The 26,550-nt window shown below is 36.4% G+C and overlaps 1 protein-coding gene across 16 annotated transcripts in view; it reads left to right on the plus strand.

Annotated features, from left to right (window-relative positions):
- LOC120515605 (receptor-type tyrosine-protein phosphatase eta-like) overlaps positions 1–26,550 on the plus strand; it is a 210,608-nt gene that overhangs the window by 120,740 nt on the left and 63,318 nt on the right. For 12 of the 16 annotated variants that reach the window (XM_039736809.1, XM_039736721.1, XM_039736782.1 and 9 more), the window contains 7 exons: positions 3,448–3,708; positions 6,938–7,198; positions 10,836–11,096; positions 15,009–15,269; positions 16,155–16,415; positions 18,373–18,633; positions 23,913–24,173. In XM_039736809.1, coding sequence (XP_039592743.1) covers positions 3,448–3,708; positions 6,938–7,198; positions 10,836–11,096; positions 15,009–15,269; positions 16,155–16,415; positions 18,373–18,633; positions 23,913–24,173 — 1,827 coding nt within the window. The remainder of the gene's footprint in view (positions 1–3,447; positions 3,709–6,937; positions 7,199–10,835; positions 11,097–15,008; positions 15,270–16,154; positions 16,416–18,372; positions 18,634–23,912; positions 24,174–26,550) is intronic. The other 4 variants (XM_039736788.1, XM_039736798.1, XM_039736831.1 and 1 more) reach the window with 4 other exon arrangements.

The raw sequence follows: 26,550 nt of genomic DNA on the forward strand, positions 1-26,550 counted from the left end.
GAGTCTCCCATAATAAGGAATTTGAGATGGTATCTGACCTATTCGTAATTAAAATGTCATCAATGGAAACAGAAATATATTCACAAAAGGCCGGGTCTGAGAGAAGCAAGGAATTGAGCCTCCAAGTGGGTCGAGCTGTATGGTAGGTGGACAAAGCGATGTCTATAGCCAAAGGCGCATGATCTGAGATAACAATTGGGAGATACTCAGAATTATGGATTTTTGAAATTAAAGAGTCATTAATAAAAAAATAGTCTATACGAGAATATGTGTGATGAACATGGGAAAAAAAAGAATATTCTCTGGCTTGTGGATTATGAAATCTCCATGGATCAATGTATCCATTTTGAGTCATAAAGTCTGAAAATGACTTTGACATGGCAGATCGGGCTTTTATGCTGGAGGCAGATCTATCGAGTACCGGATAAATAACACAGTTTAAACCCCCCCCAAAGATTAGAAGGTGTGTATTCAAATTGGGGATCATCCTCAAAAGGTTATTAGCAAATTGGGCGTTGTCAAAGTTTGGGGCATAAACATTCACCAAGACAATAGGATTGTGCAGGATAGTCCCTTCAATAATCAAAAATCTTCCATTTTTGTCTGTTATCGTCTCGGAGAGCGAGAACTGTATTTTATTACTAATTAAGATTGAAACACCTCTTGCTCGGGAATCAAAGCTGGAATGAAAGACGTGACCTATCCATGGCGTTTTAAGTCTTTTCTGATCCTTAATACGCAAATGAGTCTCCTGAAGAAAAATAACATCTGCTTTGAGACACTTTAAATGAGTGAGAACTCTAGATCTCTTTGACTGGACCATTCATGCCCTTCACATTCCAGGACAGAAACCTAATCGGGCTCCCCATAATGTTACTGTCAACCATATTGGTTTTTTCGAAGCGACGTTACTGTACAGGTATAGTACTGAATTGGAAGGAAAGAATAGAGCAAACATTGCAACACATTAAGCACTGACACTGTGAAGGAAATGACACACTGCAATCTAAATAAACCCAAGTAAATGAAAAGAAGCAAAGGAAAACAAACGAAAACACATAAACACGGGCCTGAACCCCCCACCACTCACCTTCTTAGTCCCCTTCCCCAAATGAAGAAGACAGCAGCATAATCCAAACATCTAGAACCTCCTATCTCGGACTCCCACCACACTATCCACATAACATTATAAAAAAGAAAAGAAAAAGTAACCTCACCCGGTAAGATGAACATACCAGTCTAGAGAATAAAACAAACACCTCAAAACCAGCAGAATGTCCTCAATGATTAATTAAAACCAATAATTCAGTGTCACAAAGAATGAGCCCTGCAACCGTGCAGATAAAGGATCATTGAGGTGAAAAATAATTACTTGTCTCTGCACAAATCTTGCACAAATTTGTCGGCGTCTGACGCAGATTGCAGCCATTTTCTCTCTCCGGTCGGCAGAATGATGCGCAGTTTAGCTGGATAAAGAAGCGCAGGCCGGTATCCCCTCTTGTAGAGCTCTGCCATGGCCTCCTTGAACCTTGCGCACTGCCTTACCACTTCAGGGGTGTAGTCCTCGTAAAACCGAATCTTATGGCCGTTATAGACCAGGTCATCTCTCTTACGTGCCTAGCGAATCACCAGATCCTTTATTTGGTAGCGATGAAAACGAAGGATAACCGGCCGGGTTTCCCCCCCGGCGGCCGGCTTGGGAGCTAGGCTCCGTGTGCCTTGTCCAGCTCCGGGCGAAGTAAGCACCTGCGATCCAAGGACATCGAAAAGGAGTTGAGAGAAAAAAGTAGTAGGGCGTGGGCCCTCAGTAGCTTCAGGTAAACCCACAATCCGAATATTATTGCGTCTGCTGCGCCCTTCTAGATCTGCCATCTTGGATTTTAACCACTCGTTATCTTTTTGGAGCGCAGAGCATTCCGCCTTGATCTGGTCTAAACGTTGATCAAAATCGGTATGAGCAAGCTCGAGAGAACTAATACGCAGACTATGGTCGTGTACTGCAGATTGTACACTGTCCAGTTTAGACGATACGTTCTCAAAAAAAGGCCTAAAGTCCGCAGACAGCGCAGCTCTGTGATCTTCTAGCAAAAGGCTATTCTGCGCCATAGTTGCAGGAGCCGACGCCAGTGACTTTTCTTGGTCTTGTTCGGATTTATCCTTCGATTTAGGCCTTCTACAGCTGGATTCAAAGTAATACACGTAAAAGTTCCTAAATCTGGGTTTCAGAGCAAAAAGTGTGAGGTTTGTAAGATAAATATAGTACAGTGTACCAGTGCAAGCCGAATACACGTCTACTCAGTAGACCACATCCCGGAAGTCTCCTGCTCCTGTGTTTTTAATGGTCTGCCACTGAAATATACTTATTGTAATAAATAGACTTATTGTAATAAATTATAAAGTGAGAACATAAAATTTTATTGTTTGCTTAAAATATGTTTAAAATTTTATAATTTGTTGTATTTTTCTTCCTAGTATGAATGAATGTTACTTTGGAAAGACTGAAGTTTCATAGTTTATTTGGAGAAAGTCAATGTGGATATTACTTTCTATTGATAACTTTGGGTATTTGTGTGAGGTTTTTCAGTAAACTAATAATTTATTTTTTGAAAACATTTTGTAAACTTCATCCACCTTCCTTATTGAAATCATAGGCTTTTAAAATAAACTAATCTTCTTAATTGAATTCACAGAACCTGGCTCAGTCACTTCTCCTACTGATAACAATGTGACAACAGCATTTATATTTTTTGCTTGTTTGCACCACTAGGTGGAAATGTCAGTTAGAGTCAATTTTTCAAACAGTGGGCAAAGTAAACAACTTGTTAACAAAACACATGCATTGATGTGACAGACCTGAACTCTGCAACATCTGACTTATTCATTCGTTTAGTAGCTGCTGGAGATTATCTAACAGAGATTCTGCCACCATCACGGCATTTGCAATTTAGTGAATATCATGTGTTGACATTATGTAGGAGTGTGTTGTGTATTTTGGAATTGAGCAAAGTGGAAGTGTAGTATATTGTAGAGTAACTTTATTTGGTATGTGCAAACCATCAGTGAACTTGCAATTATTTCACTAATTTGCCTATAATACTTTTTGATAAAAGGATTTTGAAGATACTTTTGTAACATTTTAATGACAAAAATGACATTCTATCTATCTATCTATCTATCTATCTATCTATCTATCTATCTATCTATCTATCTATCTATCTATCAACTTCAGTCTGTGTGTACTGCCAATTGCAGTGATTCTGTGTTGCTTCAATATGACTCAGCACCAGTTGTTGTTAAGGTAAGGACACTTTATTGCGAATCTTATGTTTTTTATTGTATTCTCACTGATTCAACAGGTTATTGTTGCCATTGTTTGGTGGAAAAAACATGTCTTATTTAAGTCATAAAATTTGAAAATAATATTTTATTTATTATTTTAATTTCCAGAGCCTGGCCCAGTTCCTTCACCTACTGTTACCAGTGTGACAACAACTTCTATATTTCTGTGCTGGGTTGCACCACTTGGAGGAAATGTTTCCTATGGAGTTAATTTCTCAAACAGTGGACAAGCGCAGCAACTTGTAACCAATCGCACTTGCATTAATGTCACCAACCTGAACTCTGCAACATCCTATTCATTCACTGTTTTTGCTGTTGCTGGAGATAATACAACAGTCAGTGATTCTGCAACCATCACAGCATTTACAAGTGAGTGAATATAATTTGTCTACATGATTTTGAATTAATGCTTTGGAATTTGTTCTGTTTACTAGCAGATACCACTCTCAGATGATGCTTTTGGCATTGTAGAAATGAGAAAAGTGGAAGTGTATGATTTTTTTCTTGCTATGAACAGACCAGCATTGGAAACGACTGTTATTTGATTTATTTCCCTTTAGTTGTTATGAATAACTGCCTTAGTTTTTTGTAGGTTTTCCTGTAAAATTTTCAATTACTGTGCACCAGATAGATATGACATTACTTTTTTATTTAATATTAAATTAAGTAAGTGGAAAATAATGACTGTTTTGCCACAATGCCATATGAGTTTTGTTACAGGCGCCATTTTTGGAGAGATCACGTCAGTCGTTGAGTCACACAGGAATTTGCAACTTGTGATGTCACCAGGGCGACCACATAATGTGCACATTCTTTACGTTTCAGAGTTTTGGATACAAACTTTGTGTTGTGCCAATCTATGTACCCATCTATCCAAAAGACTTCCTTGTGTTCAAATTACTTAGTTTTTTTGACATTTGATATCACCTTACATTTTGAAATTGACAAATGATCTGTTCACTTTCTGTTGTAACAACCCCTCCATAAACTACTCTCTATGTTATGATCACTTAATCTCTTTCATTAAAAATATTGCTCACTCGTTCTGAGCCAGTACACAATCTCAGGTTACAGAAAATGTGCGATTCTCTGATGTAATTTTTATTTACTGAAACAGAGGTAATTGATTCAGAGTAACATAATCTGAAATATCAAGTGGCTGTAATGATTTCTGATCTATGCAATAGAATATTTGACGTAATAATATGTCTGTCCAGAAATATAATAGGGTTTGAAGAAGCACAGTTTTAGGGAACTAAGTAGAGAAGGGAAGCCCTTTTAATTGTGACAATGTGGCTTTAAATAAGCAATCTTTATTTGGAATGTATTTATGGTAGAAATCTATCTATCTATCTATCTATCTATCTATCTATCTATCTATCTATCTATCTATCTATCTATCTGCCATCATTAATTGCTTCAACAGCTGTAGGAAATTTTATTACTGTTTTCCCCCGAAAATAAGACCTACTCCGAAAATAAGCCCTAGCATGATTTTCAGGCTGCTCTGTATTATAAGCCCTGGTCAAGATCGTCAGCTGAAAAGTAAGGCGCCTAAGGCCAGGTTTATACTTCACGCGATGCTACATGTGTGCTCAAAACATCCATTAAATTCCGAGGACACCTTACTACAATATCTCTGAAAAGGATGTTTTATGATTATATCCATCAATTCGGAGATGCACCGATTGCAGCAGAATCTGCGCAAGACAGAAACAAAATCCCTGGACGGGGCATCAGCTCATCGCAAGGTGAACACAAACACAGAAATACACTAACGTCATCGTAGCTTTACCAAATCTCCAAACCTTCATGTCTTTAGATGGAGAACTGAGCACAATGTGCAAACCCAAGAGGAAAAACATGCAAACTCCAGGCAGGGATCACAAGGGATGTGACTCCCTGCGAGACAGCAGCGCTACCGCTCTACCACTGTGCCACCCCATATGTGTAACTATTAACAGTATTTATTATTTAAACAAAGTTAACGACTTATCTGTAAAATGTAACCTACATACTTTAATGCATTTAATCATGAAATTGATATCAAGTATAAATCTAAGAATTTTAAATGTGCAGAGAGCTGGAATATCATAAATTTAATATGTTCTGTGTGACGATCAGTTGCTGTTTGCCGCTGCTGTCAGGTCAGGAGGAAGCCCCAGAAGTGTGTAGCGATTTAACAGCTGGGTCGTTTTTAAGATGACGTTTATGACGGGTCTCCATTAATGATAAAGTAAACTACGAGATGTGACGGATGGCCAGGGCCCATGCCTGGATGGGACACCTCTGCAGCATATGTTCCAGGGGAGTAAGCATGGGAAAGCCAATTTCTCCCCCTAGACGCTAGATGGCAGCCTCCCTGGGTTGCAGGGGTGCCTCTGACTCCCGCAGGGCTTCATGGGTCGTTGGAGTTTGGTGCAGCCCTGTTGGGTTCTGCAGGCACCGCCAGGGGGTGCTGCAGCAGAAGCTGCATGCCCCTTCTGGGCACTAGTTTCGCCACACCCGGAAGTGCAGCCGGATGTCGGCAATTAAGCACCTGGAGCACTTCTGTGTGCCTAATAAATGGAGCCAGCAACCACCACTCATTCGCTAGAATTGGGAGGAGGAGGATGAGGTTGCCTGGGAGGAGTGGTGGAGGAAGAAAAGAGTGCTTTGTGTTTTGTTTTATTTGGAATATTTGTGCTTGAGACTGTGTTGTGCCTGTGGGGATTACAGGGAAGATGTGCCCAACAGGTGAAGAAAAATAAATAGTTTATTTATTTTACGTGTGCCTCCGTGTCCAGTCTGTTTCGGATCGGGCAACTATATAACGCCTTTTCACAAAGATTAAAGTGGACATTTTGAGTTTAAAGTCGAAATTTCCACTCTAATTACATAATATACATTTTCATTATCTTCTTATTTTTATTTCTCTTTGGCCCAAATATGCTGCAGTACATTTTTATGGTATTGTGAAGGTGCAAAAAAAAAGATGCTACAGAAGCTGGTATGTGAGACTTTTAAAATGTATCATGTCTACTTTAGGGAATATGCGACGCTTGAATATAAAAGCAACATGAATACATTTGTATGTCAGCATTTTGCTTCACCACATCGAGCCATTCTTCAAACATCGAAGCGCGTACATCAATCCTGGAGGATCCTGAAAGTAGCTGGAGTAGCAAGAAATTCAGGCTGGAATTCAGGGTTTTAATGTGGACAATATTCGAGAAGAAGATGACATGACTGTATTTGGATAAATGTACATGGTTGTACATGAATAAGTATAGGATATCCCCTGGAAACAAGCCTTAGTGCCTCTTTTAGATCAAAAATGAATATAAGACTCGGTCTTATTTTCGGGAAAACACGGTAGCTCCTCTCTCCTTTGTTAGCTAGAAAATTAAAAATTAACTGTCATCTTTACTTCCTGTGTACTGCCAATTGCAGAGAACCAATTGGTGGGGGTTAATGGAATTTGTCACAGCACCAGTTGTTATTAAGGTCAGGGAACTACATTAAGAATCTGTTATGTTTTTTGTTGTATACTGACTGATTCCACAGGTAAGTCATACTATTTTAAAAATAATATTTTATTTATTATTTCAATTTCCAGAGCCTGGCCCAGTTATTTCACCTACTGTTACCAATGTGACAACAACTTCAATATTTCTCTGCTGGGTTGCACCACTTGGAGGAAATGTTTCTTATGGAGTAAATTTTTCAAACAGTGGACACACCCAACAACTTCTAACCAATCAAACTTGCATTAATGTGACCAACCTGATCTCTGCAACATCCTATTCATTCACTATTTTTGCTGTTGCTGGAGATAATACAACAATTAGTGATTCCTCAACCATCACAGCATTTACAAGTGAGTGAATATAATTTGTCTACATGAATTTGAAGTAATGTTTTCTAATTTGTTCTGTTTAGTAGCAGATACCACTTTCAGATGATGCTTTTGGCATTTTAGAATTGAGTAAAGTGGAAGTCTACTGTATTGTTGTTTTACTTCCCATGGGTAAAGCAGCATTGGGAACTCCTGTTATTTGATTCATTTCCATTTAGTTGTTATTCAAAACTGCAATCATTTTTATTTATATTTTCCTGGAAAAAAATAATATGCATTAGTGTACAGTTTTAAATGTCATGGAATCCAAATCTGACAAACCTTTTTTTTACAGCAAATTTAAAAAGTATGAAATAATTACTAGAACAATTAGAACAATTAGAACAATCTAGACGAGAACAGGCCATTCAGCCCAACAAAGCTCGCCAGTCCTATCCACTTGCTTCCTCCAAGAAAACATCAAGTCGAGTTTTGAAAGTCCCTAACATCTTACTGTCTACCACACTACTTGGTAACTTATTCCAAGTGTCTATCGTTCTTTGTGTAAAGAAAAACTTCCTAATGTTTGTGCGAAATTTACCCTTAACAAGTTTCCAACTGTGTCCCCGTGTTCTTGATGAGCTCATTTTAAAATACAAGTCTCGATCCACTGTACTAATTCCCTTCATAATTTTAAACACTTCAATCATGTCACCTCTTAATCTTCTTTTGCTTAAACTGTAAAGGCCCAGCTCTTTTAATCTTTCCTCATAATTCAACCCCTGTAGACCTGGAATCAGCCTAGTCGCTCTTCTCTGGACCTTTTCTAGTGCTGCTATGTCCTTTTGTAGCCTGGAGACCAAAACTGCACACAGTACTCAAGATGAGGCCTCACCAGTGCATTATAAAGGTTGAGCATAACCTCCTTGGACTTGTACTCCACAGATCGTGCTATATAACCTAACATTCTGTTAGCCTTCTTAATGGCTTCTGAACACTGTTTGGAAGTTGATAGCTTGGAGTCCACTATGACTCCTAAATCCTTCTCATAAGGTGTACTCTCGATTTTTCGACCGCCCATTGTGTATTCAAACCTAATATTTTTACTTCCTATGTGTAATACTTTACATTTACTGACATTAAATTTCATCTGCCACAGATCTGCCCAAGCCTGTATGCTATCCAAGTCGTCCTGTAATGATATAACGGATTCCAAATTATCTGCTAATCCACCTATCTTGGTATCATCTGCAAACTTAACCAGCTTGTTACTTATATTCCTATCTAAATCATTTATATATATTAAAAATAGCAGCGGCCCTAGCACTGACCCCTGTGGAACACCACTCTTAACATCAGCCAGTTCTGATGAGGTTCCTCGCACCATCACCCTCTGCTTCCTGTGTCTGAGCCAATTCTGCACCCATCTAAAAACATCACCCTGAATTCCCACTTCTTTTAACTTGATGCCCAACCTCTCATGTGGCACCTTATCAAATGCTTTCTGAAAGTCCAGATAAATAATATCATAAGCTCCACTTTGATCGTATCCTTTTGTTGCCTCCTCATAGAATTCCAACATGTTAGTAAAACACGACCTCCCCCTTCTGAACCCATTCAGAATAACTCCTGTCCTTGTCATGTGTTGCTCAATCTTATCCTTAATAATTCCTTCCATTAATTTTCCTGTGATGCTTGTTGCTTACTGGCCTATAGTTGCTTGGATCTGCCCTGTCACCCTTTTTATATAATGGGATGATATTTGCCATTTTCCAGTCCTTTGGAATCTCTCCAGTGCACAGTGACTTCCTAAAAATACGTGTCAAGGGTTTATATATGTACTCACTAGCCTCCTTAAGAACACGAGGATAAATATTATCTGGGCCTGGTGATTTGTTTGATTTCATCTTATTTAATCTGAGCAGCACTTCTCCCTCTACAATTTCCAAATCCCTCAGTACCTCCTTAGTAGTTGTGTTTACCTCTGGCAGGTTATCCACTTGCTCACTTGTAAACACCTCAGAAAAATGTAAGTTTAGGGCATCTGCTATTTCATTGTCTGTATCTTTTAATTCCCCTTTACTATTCCTGATGAACTTGACCTCCTCCTTAACTGTTCTTTTACTACTAAAATACTGAAAGAATCTCTTGGGGTCTTCTTTCGCCTTATCTGCTATATTCCTCTCCAACTGTCTTTTAGCCTCTCTGATATCCTTCTTAATGGTTGCCCTCATGTTCTCATACGCGCTACGGTTCTCTTTGCAGTCATTAGTCTTATATGCCTTATACAGCAGTTTTTTTTTTTACTATTTACTATTTTGCCATAATGTCATATTAATTTTGTTACAAACACTACCAATTTTGGTTGATCACGACAGCCATTGACATAGCAATGTCTTCCGGTATCACAAAGGAATTTGCAACTTCTGATGTCACCAGGGTGACCACATAATGCGCACATTCTTGAAGTTTCAGAGTTTTGGATACAAACTTTGTGTTGTGCCAATCTAATATTTCTTAAAAAGACTTGCTGGTGTTCAAATTACTTTGTATCTTGTGACATTTGATATTACCTTACTTTTTGAAATTGACAAATAATCTGTTCACTTTCTGTGGTAACAACCCCTCCATAAACTACCCTCCATGTTATGATTGCTTAATCCCTTTCATTCAAAATATTGTTCTGTTGTTCTGAGCCAGTAGACAATCTCAGGTTACAAAAAATGTGTGATTCTATGACAGAATTTTTATTTACTGAAATAGAGGTACAGTGGAACCTCGGGTCACGAACATCTCGGACCACATACAAATCGGGTTACGACCAAAAAGTTTGCCAAACTTTTGCATCTATTCACAACCACACACTCGGGTGACGAACAAGCCAGTTTCCCTTACAGTTTGTATGCACCGATGATTTCCGCACGTGTTCAGTCTCTCCCTGTGCATTCCCTGTGCAGCAAGCTAATGACAGAGAGCGCGAGAGAAAGAGCGAGAGAGCGAGAGAGAAAGAGCACATGAGAGAGAGCGAGCTTGCCGCGTAAGGCCGAGAAGGCAATTAAAGAATGTACCAGGCTTGTTTTTCAAGAGACTGATTTAAGCATTCTCTGTTCAAGGTTTTCTCAGTGCTATTCAATGTTTTTACATTTTGTTTGCTATTACACTGTGCATTCTATAGTATAATTAACTATTTTTGTGCTTAAAAAATGTTTAAAAAAAAATATTTACATACAGCTTCTACGGTCCGGAACGGATTAAATGTATTTACATACAATCCTATGGGGGAAATGACTTCGGGCCATGACCAAATCGGGTTGCGACCAGAGTTTTGGAATGAACTACGGTCATGACCCGAGGTTCCACTGTAATTGATTCAGAGTAACATAGTCTGAAATTTTAAGTGGCTGAAATGATTTCTGATCTATGCTATCGAATATTTGACATAATAATATCTCTGTCCAGAAATATAATAGGATTTAAAGAAGCACAGTTTTAGGGAACTAAGCAGAGAACGTAAGCCCTTTTAATTTTGGCACTGTGGCCTTGAATAAGCAATCTTTATTTGGCATGTATTTATGGTAGATATCTATCTATCTATCTATCTACTGTATCTAGAAGAAACATATCTTATTAAAGTCATAACAATAGAAAATAAAATATAATTTTTTATTTGAATTTACAGAGCCTGGCCCAGTTACTTCACTTACTTTTACCAATGTGACAACAACTTCTGTATTTCTGTGCTGGGTTGCACCACTTGGAGGAAATGTTTCCTATGGAGTTAATTTTTCAATCAGTGGACAAACGCAGCAACTTGTAACCAATCACACTTGCATTAATGTCACCAACCTGAACTCTGCAACATCCTATTCATTTACTGTTTTTGCTGTTGCTGGAGATAATACAACAGTTAGCGATTCTACAGCCATCACAGCATTTACAAGTGAGTGAATATAATGTGTTGACATCATGGTAAAGTAATTTTTTGGAATTGGGTCTGTGTACTAGCAGGTTTTGCGTATAGAAGATGCTTTTTGGGTTTTTGAATTGAACAACACCTAAATCTACTGTAAGCTAGGTTTACTTACTGTGCCCGTTCATAATTGGGTTATTTAATTATTTCATTTGTTATGCTTTTGAGAACAGAATTTTGAATTTACATTTGTGAACCGTTGCAATTCCTTTTTTCAGGTACCATAATACTGTGTAATCCAAAGTTATTTGCCTTCTTTTCCCTATGAAAGTGAAATGAGTAAAAGTTGTCCATGAGCATCATTTTCTTGTTTCAAAGTGCTTTTGCTCCTTTTCCTCAAATGTAATATTTTTTCATTTTCAACAAACTTTTGTGTTATATGTTTGTTTTTCATTTAAGAATTAATTTTTTTCCCCATAGCTTTCACTAAAAGAGTTTAATGCATTTTTTGTTTCCTTAATGCATGTTATCTTATTTCCAGTAATCGTTTTTCAATGTTGGTCACTACCTGGATGGAAAAATTCCAACAGTTTAATTTCATCTTTAATTTGCACGTTTTCAACACTTTTTACATCGTCATTAGAAGCTTTCTCTGACCCTTATAGAACAGATTCAGTTTGTCTTCTGTGCGTTTTTTAGTAAGATTTTTTTCTTAATGATTCAGTTTGTGAGGCTTGAAGATTCAAATGTTTCTGTGTTTTTAATGGTCTGCCACTGAAATAGACTTATTTTAATAAATTATAAAGTGAGAACATAAAATTTTATAGTTTGCTTAAAATATGTTTAAAATTTTATAATTTGTTGTATTTTTCTTCCTAGTATGAATGAATGTTACTTTGGAAAGACTGAAGTTTCATAGTTTATTTGGAGAAAGTCAATGTGGATATTACTTTCTATTGATAACTTTGGGTCTTTGTCTGAGGTTTTTCAGTAAACTAATAATTTCTTTTTTGAAAACATTTTGTAAACTTCATCCACCTTCCTTATTGAAATCATAGGCTTTTAAAATAAACTAATCTTCTTAATTGAATTCACAGAACCTGGCTCAGTCACTTCTCCTACTGATAACAATGTGACAACAGCATCCATGTTTTTTGCTCGTTTGCACCACTAGGTGGAAATGTCAGTTAGAGTCAATTTTTCAAACAGTGGGCAAAGCAAACAACTTGTTAACAAAACACATGCATTGATGTGACAGACCTGAACTCTGCAACATCTTACTTATTCATTTGTTTAGTAGCTGCTGGAGATTATCTAACAGAGATTCTGCCACCATCACGACATTTGCAATTTAGTGAATATCATGTGTTGACATTATGTAGGAGTGTGTTGTGTATTTTGGAATTGAGCAAAGTGGAAGTGTAGTATATTGTAGAGTAACTTTATTTGGCATGTGCAAACCATCAGTGAACTTGCAATTATTTCACTAATTTGCCTGTAATATTTTTTGATAAAAGGATTTTGAAGATACTTTTGTAATATTGTAATGACAAAAATGACTGTCTTTTTATATGTGTGACGCTATAGATGAAGGTTTTGAGAGCAATAAGAGAGAATGCGGTGCATCAGTGTCACTTTCTTTTTTCAGATTAATTTTGTTCCTTTTTCTAAAATAAGATGTTTATTTTTCTTTTGATGTTTTGCATCAGATTTCTATCTTTTAGATCAAGAATTAATTCATTCTTTAACACATTTTATTTAAAAGACACTGGTGTGTTATTTCTGTCCTAAATGCATATCATTTTATTTCAAGTATTCATTTTTTAATGTGTGGTTTACTATTTGAATTTAAGAATTCTGAGAATGAATATTATTTAGATATGTTTTCACACCTTTCATTGTTGTTAAGAAAGCTTTTATTGATCATTATCGAACCGGACTGCATTTCCTATAAGCATTGTAGTACTAAGAACATTGTAATCCTGAACAGTGGCACTCCACACATGCTGATTGATGGCAATAATATTACATGTGTTGCAAAGATCGTGATGTGGGGGTGTGTGTATAACAGTTAGTGAGGGATAGGATCCATGGATAGAATGCCATTCTTTCACTTAGCACACACACTTCACCAATTTAGACACGCTAATCAACCTCTCCTGCATATCTTTGGGATGTGGTTAGCTCTGTGGCCTCATTATTCCATATTTTCTGTGTAGAGTTTGCTGTGGGTTTTAGTTGTTGTCATCATTTAAAAATCTTACTAGCTATCGTGACTGGTGACTTAAACTGGCTAAAGTATATTTTTAATATACCATAATATAATTGAACAGATATGCTGTACCTATGTACAGGAGGCCATAGGGCATTGGATTCAACAATTAAGGCAAAAATCCAGAATTCAGAAAAAAATCAGTAAAATTTCAAAATAGTTCCAGAAGAAATATACAGAAGCGTATTAAGGCCACGGAGAAGAAGAAAAAAATATGGACACAGTGAAGAAACAAAAAGTGTATATTGATAATAAATTCGACAGGCTGGTTTTATTCTCGACATTTCCACTTTAATCTCGGCTCTTACATCTAATGTACTAGTTTAGTTATGACAAGGTTTGACAAATTCCTGTAAATTAAAGATTGATTTTAAGATAAAGTTTCCGATGTTCTACTTTCATTACAAAATAAACTACGAGAATAAAGTCAGCATGTTGGATTTAACTTCAACATAAGCGTCGACATTAAAGTGGAAATGGCGAGAATAAAGCCATAGTAGTAGTAACCGGAGTGCTTAAGCACCTCGGTCTTGAGATGGTCATAGTCAGCAGCATCTTCTGCCAAGAGTTTGTAGAATGCTCTGTGGGCTTTGCCTTTGAGAAATGGGGCCAGGATATCACCCCATTCTTCTTCATTCAAAAATAACAAAATAAGTGTCCACATCGTCTGCATTAGTAAGAGGGGTCAGTACCTGGGACAGAGTCTGTCATTGGTCCTGACGGATAGTGAGACGTGATTTAATATGGGCTTCTGACTCCTCTAATCATAGCTGTAGACAATGCAGCTCAGCGCCCATGTTAGTGAGAACAATATTCAGGTCCTGCTTGTCTGCCATATCAAGACTGGATACTGCCGACTATGCCAACTATAGAAAGACAAGGATAAATATGAAGGTTTGGGGAGATCCGCTCCATGAATTACAACTTTTGCTACAAAGAAAATTGCGATCTTTAGTGTAAAGTCACCTCATAGGACTGTGTCCAAGACAAGACTACTACAGGAAAGAAGAGCTGGTTTGTTTATAGTGCTGGTGGGAATGGAAGAGGTGAACCATATAAAGAGAAGGAAATGACATCATCAGGGTGTGCTATGTACTTGGAAGGAAGTGGGTTAGGTGTTTTTTTTTGTTCCTGCAAGGAAGGATAAACAGCATTAGTGTACATGAATAGCTACGTATTTCAGTGGTTCAGAATTGACTAGACCCTGTTGCTGCCTCCCAGCATGGGTGTGTGACACTTCTATCTGTCTGTCTGTCTGTGTTCCTGCATTAAATACTTCAAAAGCCGTAGATAATTTTATTACCTCAGCTCTTCTACATCAGCTAAAAACGTACAAATTACCTCTCAACTTCAGTCTGTGTGTATGGCCATTTGCTGGGATCCAGTGTGTTGGGTGCTGCAATATGTCTCAGCACCACTTGTCATTAAGATAAGGACACAACATTATGAATCTTAAGTTTTTTGTAGTATACTCACTAATTTCACAGGTTATTGTGGGCATTGCCAGTTGTTGTTAAGGTAAGGACACTTTATTGCGAATCTTATGTTTTTATTTATAGTATTCTCACTGATTCACCAGGTTATTGTTGGCATTGTTTGGTGGAAAAAACATGTCTTATTTAAGTCATAAAATTTGAAAATAATATTTTATTTTTTATTTGAATTTCCAGAGCCTGGCCCAGTTACTTCACCTACTGTTACCAATGTGACAACAACTTCTATATTTCTGTGCTGGGTTGCACCACTTGGAGGAAATGTTTCTTATGGAGTTAATTTTTCAAACAGTGGACAAACGCAACAACTTCTAACCAATCAAACTTGCATTAATGTGACCAACCTGATCTCTGCAACATCCTATACATTCACTGTTTTTGCTGTTGCTGGAGATAATACAACAGTTAGCGATTCTACAACTATCGCAGGATTTACAAGTGAGTGAATATAATTTGTGTATGTGATTTTGAAAAGGTACCACTTTCAGATGATGCTTTTGTCATTTTAGAATTGAGCAAAGTGGAAGTCTACTGTATGGTTGTTTACTTCCCATGGGTAAAGCGGCATTGGAGATGACTGTTATTTGATGTATTTCCCCTTAGTTGTTATATGCATTAGTGTACAGTTTTAAACATCATGGAATCTAAATATGAAAATCCTTTTTTATTTTACAGCAAATTTAAATAGTATGAAATGATTACTATTTTGCCATAATGCCATATTGATTTTGTTACAAACACTACCAATTTTGGTTGATCACGACAGCCATTGACATAAGCAATTTCTTCTCGCGTCACACAGGAATTTGCAACTTCTGATGTTACAATGGTGACCACATAATGTGCACATTTTTGATGTTTCAGAGTTTAGGATATAAACTTTTTTGTTGTGCCAATATGTCCATTCATCCATCTAAAAGTCTTCCTGGTGTTCAAATGACTTTGTTTTTTTTTGACATTTGATATCACCTTATATTTTGAAATTGACAAATAATCTGTTCACTTTCTGTTGTAACAAGCCCTCCATAAACTACCATCTATGTTATGATCGCTAAATCCCTTTCTTTAAAAATACTGTTCTGCCGTTCTGAGAAAGTATACAATCTCAGATGCAATATGCAATAAAATATTTGACATAATTTGACTTAATTTTGGCAATGTGGCTTTGAATTAGCAATCTTTATTTGGAATGTATTTATGGTGGAAATCTATCTATCTATCTATCTATCTATCTATCTATCTATCTATCTATCTATAAGAAACATGTCTTTTTTAAGTCATAAAATTTGAAAATAATATTTTATGTTATATTTGAATTTACAGAGCCTGGCCCAGTTACTTCACCTACTGTTACCAATGTGACAACAACTTCTATATTTTTCTGCTGGGTTGCACCACTTGGAGGAAATGTTTCCTATGGAGTTAATTTTTCAAACAGTGGACAAACGCAGCAACTTGTAACCAAACGCACTTGCATTAATGTCACCAACCTGAACTCTGCAACATCCTATTACTTCACTGTCTTTGCTGTTGCTGGAGATAATACAACAGTTAGTGATCCTACAACCATCACAGCATTTACAAGTGAGTGAATATAATGTGTTAACATCATGGTAAAGTAATTTTTTGGAATTGGGTCTGTGTACTAGCAGGTTTTGCGTATAGAAGGTGCTTTTTGGATTTTTGAATTGAACAACACCTAAATCTACTTTTAGGTAGGTTTACTTACCATGCCAGTTCATAATTAGTTTATTTATTTATTTCATCTGTCATGCTTTTGAGAAACACATTTTGAGGAGACATTTGTGAAGCTTTGATATTCCTTTTTTCAGGTACCACAATACTATCTAATCCAAAGTTATTTGCCTTCTTTTCCCCCCAGTGCCCTTGAAATAAAAATAAATGGCTTTGGAAATGTAAAATTCTGTGGAGGATTGTTATGAAAGTTAAATGAGTACAAGTTGTCCTTGAGTGTCTTTTTCTTGTTTCAAAGTGCTTTTGCTCATTTTCCTCAAAAGTGATATTTTTTTCCTTTTCATTAAAGTTTTATGTTATATTTTTATTTTTTCATTTAAGAGTTTTTTTTTCCCCAATAACTTTCACTAATAGAGCTTGATGTATTTTTTGTTTCCTTAATGCATGTTATCTTATTTCCAGTAATTGTTTTTGAATGTTGTTCAATATGTGGATAGAAAAATTTTATTTAAATTTAAATTTAATATCATCTTTAATGTGAGCGTTTTAACACTTTGTACATCGTCATTAGAAAGCTTTTTCTGACCCTTATAGAACAGATTTAGTTTGTCTTCTGAACCTTTCATAGTAAGATTTATTTCTTAATGATTCAGTTTGTTAGTCTTGACGATTCAAATGTTCCTGTGTTTTTAATGATCTGCCAGTGAAATGGTCTTATTGGAATAAATTGTAAAGCGAGAAACTAAAATTTCATAGTTTTCTTCAAAATAGTTTTAAAATTTTATAATGAGATGTATTTTTCTTCCTAGTATGAATGAATGTTACTTTGGAAAGACTGAAGTTTCATAGTTTGCTTGGAGAAAGTAAATGTGGAAATTGCTTTCCATTGATAACTTTGGGTATTTGGCTGAGATTTTTGAGTAAATTAATAATTTCTTTTTTGAAAACATTTTGTAAACTTCATCCACCTTCCATATTGAAATCATAGGCTTTTAAAATAATCTAATCTTCTTATTTGAATTTACAGAACCTGGCTCAGTCACTTCTCCTACTGATAACAATGTGACAACAGCATCCATGTTTTTTGCTTGTTTGCACCACTAGGTATAAATGTCAGTTACAGAGTCAATTTTTCAAAAACTGGGCAAAGCAAACAACTTTTTAACAAAACACATGTATTGATGCGACAGACCTGAACTCTGCAACATCCTAATCATTCATTGTTTTAGCAGTTGCTGGAAATTATCTACCAGTTAGCGATTCTGCCACCATCATGGCATTTACAAGTTCGTGAATATGATGTGTTGACATTATGTAGGAGTAAAGTTTGGGTCTGACTGCCAGGATTGGGTCTGTGTAACAGCAGCTATCTCTTTCAGAAAGTGTGTTGTGTATTTTGGAATTGAGCAAAGTGGAAGTGTAGTATATTGTAGAGTAACTTTAATTGGTATACACAAACCGTCAGTGGACTTACAATTATTTGACTAATTTGCCTGTAATACTTTTTGATAAAAGGATTTTGAAGATACTTTTGTAACATTTTAATGACAAAAATGACATTCTATCTATCTATCTATCTATCTATCTATCTATCTATCTATCTATCTATCTATCTATCTATCTATCTATCTGTGTGTACTGCCAATTGCAGTGATTCTGTGTTGCTTCAATATGACTCAGCACCAGTTGTTGTTAAGGTAAGGACACTTTATTGCGAATCTTATGTTTTTTATTGTATTCTCACTGATTCACCAGGTTATTGTTGGCATTGTTTGGTGGAAAAAACATGTCTTATTTAAGTCATAAAATTTGAAAATAATATTTTATTTTTTATTCGAATTTCCAGAGCCTGGCCCAGTTACTTCACCTACTGTTACCAATGTGACAACAACTTCTATATTTCTCTGCTGGGTTGCACCACTTGGAGGAAATGTTTCCTATGGAGTTAATTTTTCAAACAGTGGACAAACGCAGCAACTTGTAACCAATCACACTTGCATTAATGTCACCAACCTGAACTCTGCAACATCCTATTCATTCACTGTTTTTGCAGTTGCTGGAGATAATACAACAATTAGTGATTCTGTAACCATCACTGCATTTACAAGTGAGTGAATATAATTTGTCTATATGATTTTGAATTAATGCTTTGGAATTGGGTCTGTTTACTAGCAGGTACCACTCTCAGATGATGCGTTTGGCATTTTAGAATTGAGCAAAGTGGAAGTCTACTGTATGGTTGATTTTCTTCCCATGGATAAATTAGCATTGGAGATGGCTGTTATTTATTTTATTTCCCTTTAGCTGTTTTTCACAACTGCTTTAAGTTTTTTGTTTATTTTCCTGGAAAATTTTAAATTAATATGCTTTATTATACAATATTAAACATCATGGAATCTAAATATGACGATCCTTTGAGGCATCCGTTGACATGGCCATGTGAGTCACACAGGAATTTGCAACTTGTTATGTCAGCATGGCGACCACATAACGTGCAAATTCTTTACATTTCAGAGTTTTGGATACAAATATTGTGTTGTGCCAATCTAATTTTTCTTTAAAAGACTTCCTGGTGTTCAAATGACTTTGTTTTTCTTGACATTTGATATTGCTTTACATTTTGAAATTAACAAATAGTCTGTTCACTTTCTGTTGCAACAACCCCTCCATTAAGTACCCTCCATGTTTTGATCGCTTAATCCCTTTTATTAAAAATGTTGCAGACTCATTCTCAGCCAATACAAAAACTTAGGTTACAAAATGTGTGATTCTAAGGTGGATTTTTTATTTACTCAAATAGACGTTACTGATTCAGAGTAATATATTCTTAAATAGTAACTGGCTGAAATGACTTCTGATCATTGTAATTAAATATTTGACAAAGTAATATACTGTATGTGTCTGAAGATATAATATGGTTTAAAGAAACTCAGAGTTTTAGTGAACTAAGCAGAGAAGTGAAGCCCTTTAAGTACAGTATTGGGAATGTGGCTTTAAGGAAGGAATCTTTATTTGGAATTTATTTATCGTAGTGGTCTATCTAACTTTAGATTTACCGTAGTGCTACTTTGCACCCTTCTCTCTTTTTCCACATAAAATTACTAAATTTGTTTTTCAGAGTAGGATTTGCATTGTTTGCGTTTGTGTTAATCTGCTCTTCGACTTAATGACCATTTTTATTATCACCACGCTTATTTTAACTTCACCTGTTTGTTGTCTGGTACTAATCTTGAAAATCGATATTTAACCCACTTCCTATTATCCAAATGACTTGAAATTTTGCATACTTACTCACTTCTGACGACAATACATGAGTCAATAATCCGTTTCACTAATTGATCAATTAATCCATGTTAATTAAGAAATTAAGTTTTCATATGAAGAATAGTTCAAGATTGCACCAATAGATGGCACTAGTAACAGATAGAAACATTAAAGGAAGTGTTAAAATATTGATTCCGAAATTATACTAAAACAAAAGCAAAACTAAAAAGTTGAAAAAAAAATATATATATATATATATATATATAAATACTTTTTAAAAACCACGCTTATATTAAGTATTAATGGGTATTAAAAAGTAAAAAATAAGTCTCATACATCAATTAGCATTCAAAAAACATTTCTTAAAATCTTAGCAAATGCTCCCAAGTGCCATGAGCATGGGAAAAGTGCTGTATGAATAAAATGTACTGTATTATTATTATTAAGGTGGCAGTCTAACGTGTGACCCACTCATTCACAGATACTAGGGCCAATTATGAATTATAAATCAACTTAACCTGCCTGTATTTTTGTTAAAGGAGGGCAAATTTTCCACACAGGGAGAACATGCAGAGTTCACATGTATAACAGTTAGGTGTGGTAGTAAAACTCAGGTTGCTGGATCTGTAAAGCAGTAGCACCTCCCAGCAGGCACCATGCTGCCCAACTAATCAGCAAAAGCAATCCATCTGTTCATCCATGTATTCACTTTAAAAGGCCTCTTAGAACAGTTCAAGAGCAAAGCTGCAGGTGCCTACCCTTGCAGCATGGCAAGCAGTGCAGCAACCAAACCCAAATGGGATGCCTGTAAACACCAGGATGTATTCTCACACGCACACGCACACACACACACGCACACACACATTGGACAAGATCAGAGTTTCTGATTAATGTAATCTACACAGCTGTGTCACATGGTGACATGTCATTTTGTAACCCACTTAATCCAGACCAGGGTCTCATATAGAGCTGGAGTCTATCCCAGCTAGCATAGGACACAAGGCAGGAACAAGCCCTGGGCAGCGTGCCATTGCAGGGCAAACACACACCCAAACACACACAAGGCCTAGTTTAGCATCACCAGTTAACCTAACTTGCCTGTCTTTGCACAGTGGGTGGAAACTGCCGCACCTGGAGGACACCCACTCAGACAAGGGGAGAACATGCAAATGGCAAACCTGGTCACCTTACTGCGAGGCAGCAGCATTATAACTGTGCCAACATGCCACCCTGTGTCACATGATGCGACAGCAAAATTCCATAATGTTGTGAAAAATATACAAAGACATGGAGACAATGACAACTTTATTTCTTTTGCACACCTAATACTGTAGTACTAGGGTGTTGCACCGTATTAGCTAATATGGATGCAGTGAGAAGTCAAGCAAATGACCCCTTTTATTGGCTAACTCGAAAGATTATGATATGCAAGCTTTCTAGGCAACCCAGGCCCCTTCTTCAGGCAAGATGTAATCCACGTAAGAAGAAGGGGCCTGAGTTGCCTAGAAAGCTTGCATATCATAATCTTTCTAGTTAGCCAGTAAAAGGGGTCATTTGCTTGACTTCTCACAACACACCTAATACTGCAAGTTAAACTAAAGCCATTTATTACTCTACAGTTTATTCTCCACATTAACATTGTAAGAATTAAAATCATCTGATTATAATCACCATACTAAAGGCATTTGTTTCATGTTTATAAAAGTTTTGGCTTTGAAAAATTCTCTCCATGATGACTGCCATATTAGAAGGCCTCAGTATCAGGCATTTGTGTTTGCTATTAGTTTATTAAATGTAAATGGTCTTGCTAAGATGCAAATAATATTATTTAATTAATGCTATTTGTTGTTTATATAGTAAAATTATTTTATTTGCTAAAAATAAAATATAACATTAATGTAAATCATTGTTTTCCTATCATTTCTGTTTATAGAGTGTGTTTACTGTGCAGCCTTGACTTTGAGTCTAAATGATTGTGTCGCATATGCAGATCTGTTTGTTGTATTTCAGAAGGTTTATGATGTCATATTGTATTTAAATTCTCTAACATGAACAGTAGTGAAATAAGAATGCATAGTAACGTAAATTCTAACCCAAGGTTAAAGTGCAAAACTCAAATAAGCAACACATTTAAAAATCCTTACCATAATGTATATCAATAATAAGAGTAAAATAAATAAATTGTAATAATATGTAGCTAAGCATAATTATGATATTACTAGCAGTAACAGAAACCTGATGGGGATGAGCAGGACATGGAGGGGCAGACGTTTAATAGGAAGGACAGACAGAACTCAAAACGGGCCGGGCGGGTGTTGCTCTTTTTGTCAAACAGAATTTTAACTCAAGGCCTCTACATTTGGACGATGAGCCCACCTTAGTGAGGTCATCTGGATTTGTCTGGAAAACATTCGGGGATGAGGCCTTATTTTAGGAGTGTGTTATAGACAAATGCAGACAGCAAGTTTACACAAGGATTTTCTAGTCATGAAAGACTTTATATATCGTATAACGTAAATAGCAGAGCGCAGGACAGAAGTTTTTCAACGTAATCAGTGACTATTTAATAAGCCATCAGTGAGGGGGGAGCCTATCTGCAGTTTGTATTTTGTAATAATCAGGGTGGAATTGAGGGTGTGCATGTGATTGGACTAATGGGGTCAGGTGACCAGCATATCATACAATTCTCAGTGTTTTGGAAGAGCGAGGACAAACAGATGTGGCAGAGCATAAAAGGAGTAAACTGGAATAAGCTTTTAGGTGTGAAGACATAGACAAAAGAGCAGTGGAGCCACTTCAAAAACATTTACATAGGATGCAGGACAAGTTCATCCCAAAATCTGGAATTGAAAATAGCAGATATTCTCCTGTTTTAAAAAACAATCTTTGTGAAATATGGTCTGGGAGTGTCATCACTTCATGTGTAAATCACATCAAAAGATGCGTCTCAATTTAAACTGAAGAAAAATTCACCATTTTATCTAATGCATTATGAATAATTATTAGTGTATTTAGTGTAATTATTTTTGTCCAGCTTATTCCCTCCCACTTAGCATCAAAAGCACCAGAACTCGTCCATTCAGCAGTCACAGACAAGGCAGCCAGACGACACCTGCAGTCAGATGTGCCGTTCTAGTTTGAAGGAACACTTAAAATGACCGGCATGTCACAGAAATGTGGTACAAAAAGCCAAACAGACACATGGGGGACATGAAAATGTGACAGAGACAAACCTGCAACACAAACAACTGCAAACTTTCAGGATTAAATGGTCAAAGTGGGCCACTAACAGCCCATTAGAATGCTGGACCACAACAGTAGTGTTTGGTCAGTGGTCTGTGATATTCTTCTAGCGTTTCTGTCTTCTGATTATTGATTTTTCTAAAAAAAAAAAAAATCACATTGACTGGGAAGGCCGCGGCCTGTTGGGTTTCTTTTAAGTACAGTAACATGTAAAATTACCCAGGTGGTAGTGAGACCCACATCATGCCTGCTTCTACTCTCATAGGTGGCTTGATTCTTGGAGTCCAATGTCAGCTGGGCAACCCTGTGCAGTTCTGTCATTTAATCTACTGCGACTATGCTTTATAATACAACAAAAAAGATTAAAATGTATGATTTACTACTGAATGAACATGCAGCTACAATACAGGACTGAGTACAATTATACAACAGACCTTACTGACTATTGTGAGCAATAAAAAAAAACAAAACATTCAAACTTTAAATGAACAAACATCATATAGAGTACTGTACAGGCATACAGAATACATCATACAGAAATACAGTAGGAGGAAAAAAATAAATCAAATACATATTGTCGGTTATCAGAGCACTTTGATCTAATGCCATACTGGCTTAAGCTAAATATTTGATTAAATGTCATCATTTCAGGATGCAATCTATCTATCTATCTATTATATAGTGCCTTTCATATCTATCTATCTATCTATCTATCTATCTATAATATAGTGCCTTTCATATCTATCTATCTATCTATCTATCTATCTATAATATAGTGCCTTTCATATCTATCTATCTATCTGTCTGTCTAGAAGAAAAATGTCTTATTTAAGTCATAAAATTTGAAAATAATATTTTATTTTTTATTTGAATTTCCAGGTCCTGGCCCAGTTATTTCACCTACTGTTACCAGTGTGACAACATCTTCTATATTTCTGTGCTGGGTTTCACCACTTGGAGGAAATGTTTCCTATGGAGTTAATTTTTCAATCAGTGGACAAACCGAACAACTTCTTACCAATCAAACTTGCCTTAATGTGACCAACCTCAACTCTTCAACATCCTATTCCTTCACTGTTTTTGCAGTTGCTGGAGATAATACAACAATTAGTGATTCTGCAACCATCACAGCATTTACAAGTGAGTGAATTTAATGTGTTCACATCGTGGTAAAGTAATTTTTTGGAATTGGGTCTGTGTACTAGCAGGTTTTGCTCGTAGAAGGGGCTTTTTGGATTTTTGAATTGAACAACACCTAAATCTACTGTTAGGTAGGTTTACTTACTGTGCCAGTTTATAATTAGATTACTTAATTATTTCATTTGTCATGCTTTTGAGAAAAGAATTTTGAAGAGGCATTTGTGAACCTTTGCTATTCCTTTTTTCAGGTACCACAATACTATCTAATCCAAAGTTATTTGCCTTCTTTTCCCCCCAGTGCCCTTGAAATAAAAATAAATGGCTTTGGAAATGTAAAATTCTGTGGAGGATTGTTATGAAAGTTAAATGAGTAAAACTTGTCCATGAGTGTCTTTTTCTTGTTTCAAATGGCTTTTGCTCCTTTTCCTCAAATATAATATTTTTTTCATTTTCATCAAAGTTTTGTGTTATATTTTTATTTTTTCATTTAAGAATTTCTTTTTTTTTCACAGCTTTCACTAACAGAGTTTGATGTATTTTTTGTTTCCTTAATGCATTGTATTTTATTTCCAGTAATGTTGTTCACTACCTGGATTGAAAAATTCTAACAATATTATTACATCTTTAATGTGAGCGTTTTCAACACTTTTTACATCATCGCTAGAAAGTTTTCTCTGACTCCTATAGAACAGATTCAGTTTGTATTATGTACCTTTCTTAGTAGGATTTTTTATTAATAATTCAGTTTGTTAGTCTTGACGATTCAAATGCTCCTGTGTTTTTAATGATCTGCCAGTGGTCTTATTGTAATGAAAATTTCGTAGTTTGCTTGAAAATAGGTTTAAAATTTTATAATGAGATGTATTTTTCTTCCTAGTATGAATGAATGTTACTTTGGAAAGACTGAAGTTTCATAGTTTGCTTGGAGAAAGTAAATGTGGAAATTGCTTTCCATTGATAACTTTGGGTATTTCTCTGAGATTTTTGAGTAAACTGATCATTTCTTTTTTGAAAACATTTTGTAAACTTCATCCACCTTCCTTATTGAAATCATAGGCTTTTAAAATAATGCAATCTTCTTATTACAGAACCTGGCTCAGACACTTCTCCTGCTGTTAGCAATGTGACAACAGTATCCATATTTTTGCTTGTTTGCACCACTAGGAGGAAATGTCACTTACAAAATAAATTTTTCAAATACTGGGCAAAGTAAACAAGTTGTTAACAAAACACATGTATTGATGTGACAGACCTTTTTTGCTTTAGCAGCTGCTGGAGATTATCTAACAGTTAGCGATTCTGCTACCATCACGGCATTTACAAGTTAGTGAATATGATGTGTTGCCATTATGTAGGAGTAAAGTTTGGGTCTGACTCTTAGGAGTCGGTCTGTGTACCAGCAGCTGTCTCTTTCAAAGGGGGCATTTTGCATTTTAGAATTCAGCAAAGTTGAGGACTATTTTAGCTTTATGTCCCATGCACAAACTCTTTGGATTTTGTTATTGTTGAATTAATTTGCCTTGTGAGACTTGCCTGGACACCACCAGTCGGAGACACACATCTTTATAAAAAGGCACAGGTTTATTAATCAATACTAAGTACAGTTCACAGTCTCGAACACGACACAATGCACACAGCTAATTAATCACCACAATAATCACTTCTGTTCCTCAGTCCTTGGTCGCCTGTCTCCTCCTGGATGCTTTGTCCTGCTCCCACTCCCGACTCAAGTTCCTCAGCTGTATGAAGGCGACCCCTTTTATTCCCACCCGGATGTGCTCCAGGTGGCTAATGATGACCTTCTGGGTGCACTTCCTGGTGTAGCGGAATCACTCTGGGCGTCCCTGGCAGGTCATGTGCCATCTTGCCTGGTGTGGTGGATGTAACAGTTCTCCGGGTCCCATGAGGCTTAAGGCGCCCCTTGGCGGTGGCCACAGGTCCCAACAGGCCAGAACCTCTTTGCTCCTCTCCCGTGGTCCTCTCCTAGTCCAGGGCGGTTGCCCCTTCGTGGCCCGGAAACTTCCAGTCCTTCCAGGCATCCCGGCCAGGTAAGAACCCCAGACATCTGTGACAGCCTGTAATATATTTTGGCACGACTGTGATGTCTACTCCAAAGTTTTTTGCAGCGATTTCCCTTTATAGTAAGAATAAATGGCTTCGTAAATATATAGTTCTATGTAGGAATGTATTGATAGTAAAATCAGGGAAAGTGGTGCATCAGTTTCATTTCTTTTTTCCAGACTTGTTTTGCTAATTTTTAGGGCTTGGCAAGTCAATGCATTATTATTGCGTTAACTCATTCATTAATTAACACCAGAAATGATTTTATCGTGCATTAATGCAGTTTTTGTTATTATCTATACTAATAAAAGGCAAA

This window comes from Polypterus senegalus, chromosome 1 (genome assembly GCF_016835505.1).
Source record: "Polypterus senegalus isolate Bchr_013 chromosome 1, ASM1683550v1, whole genome shotgun sequence".
NCBI lineage: Eukaryota > Metazoa > Chordata > Cladistia > Polypteriformes > Polypteridae > Polypterus > Polypterus senegalus.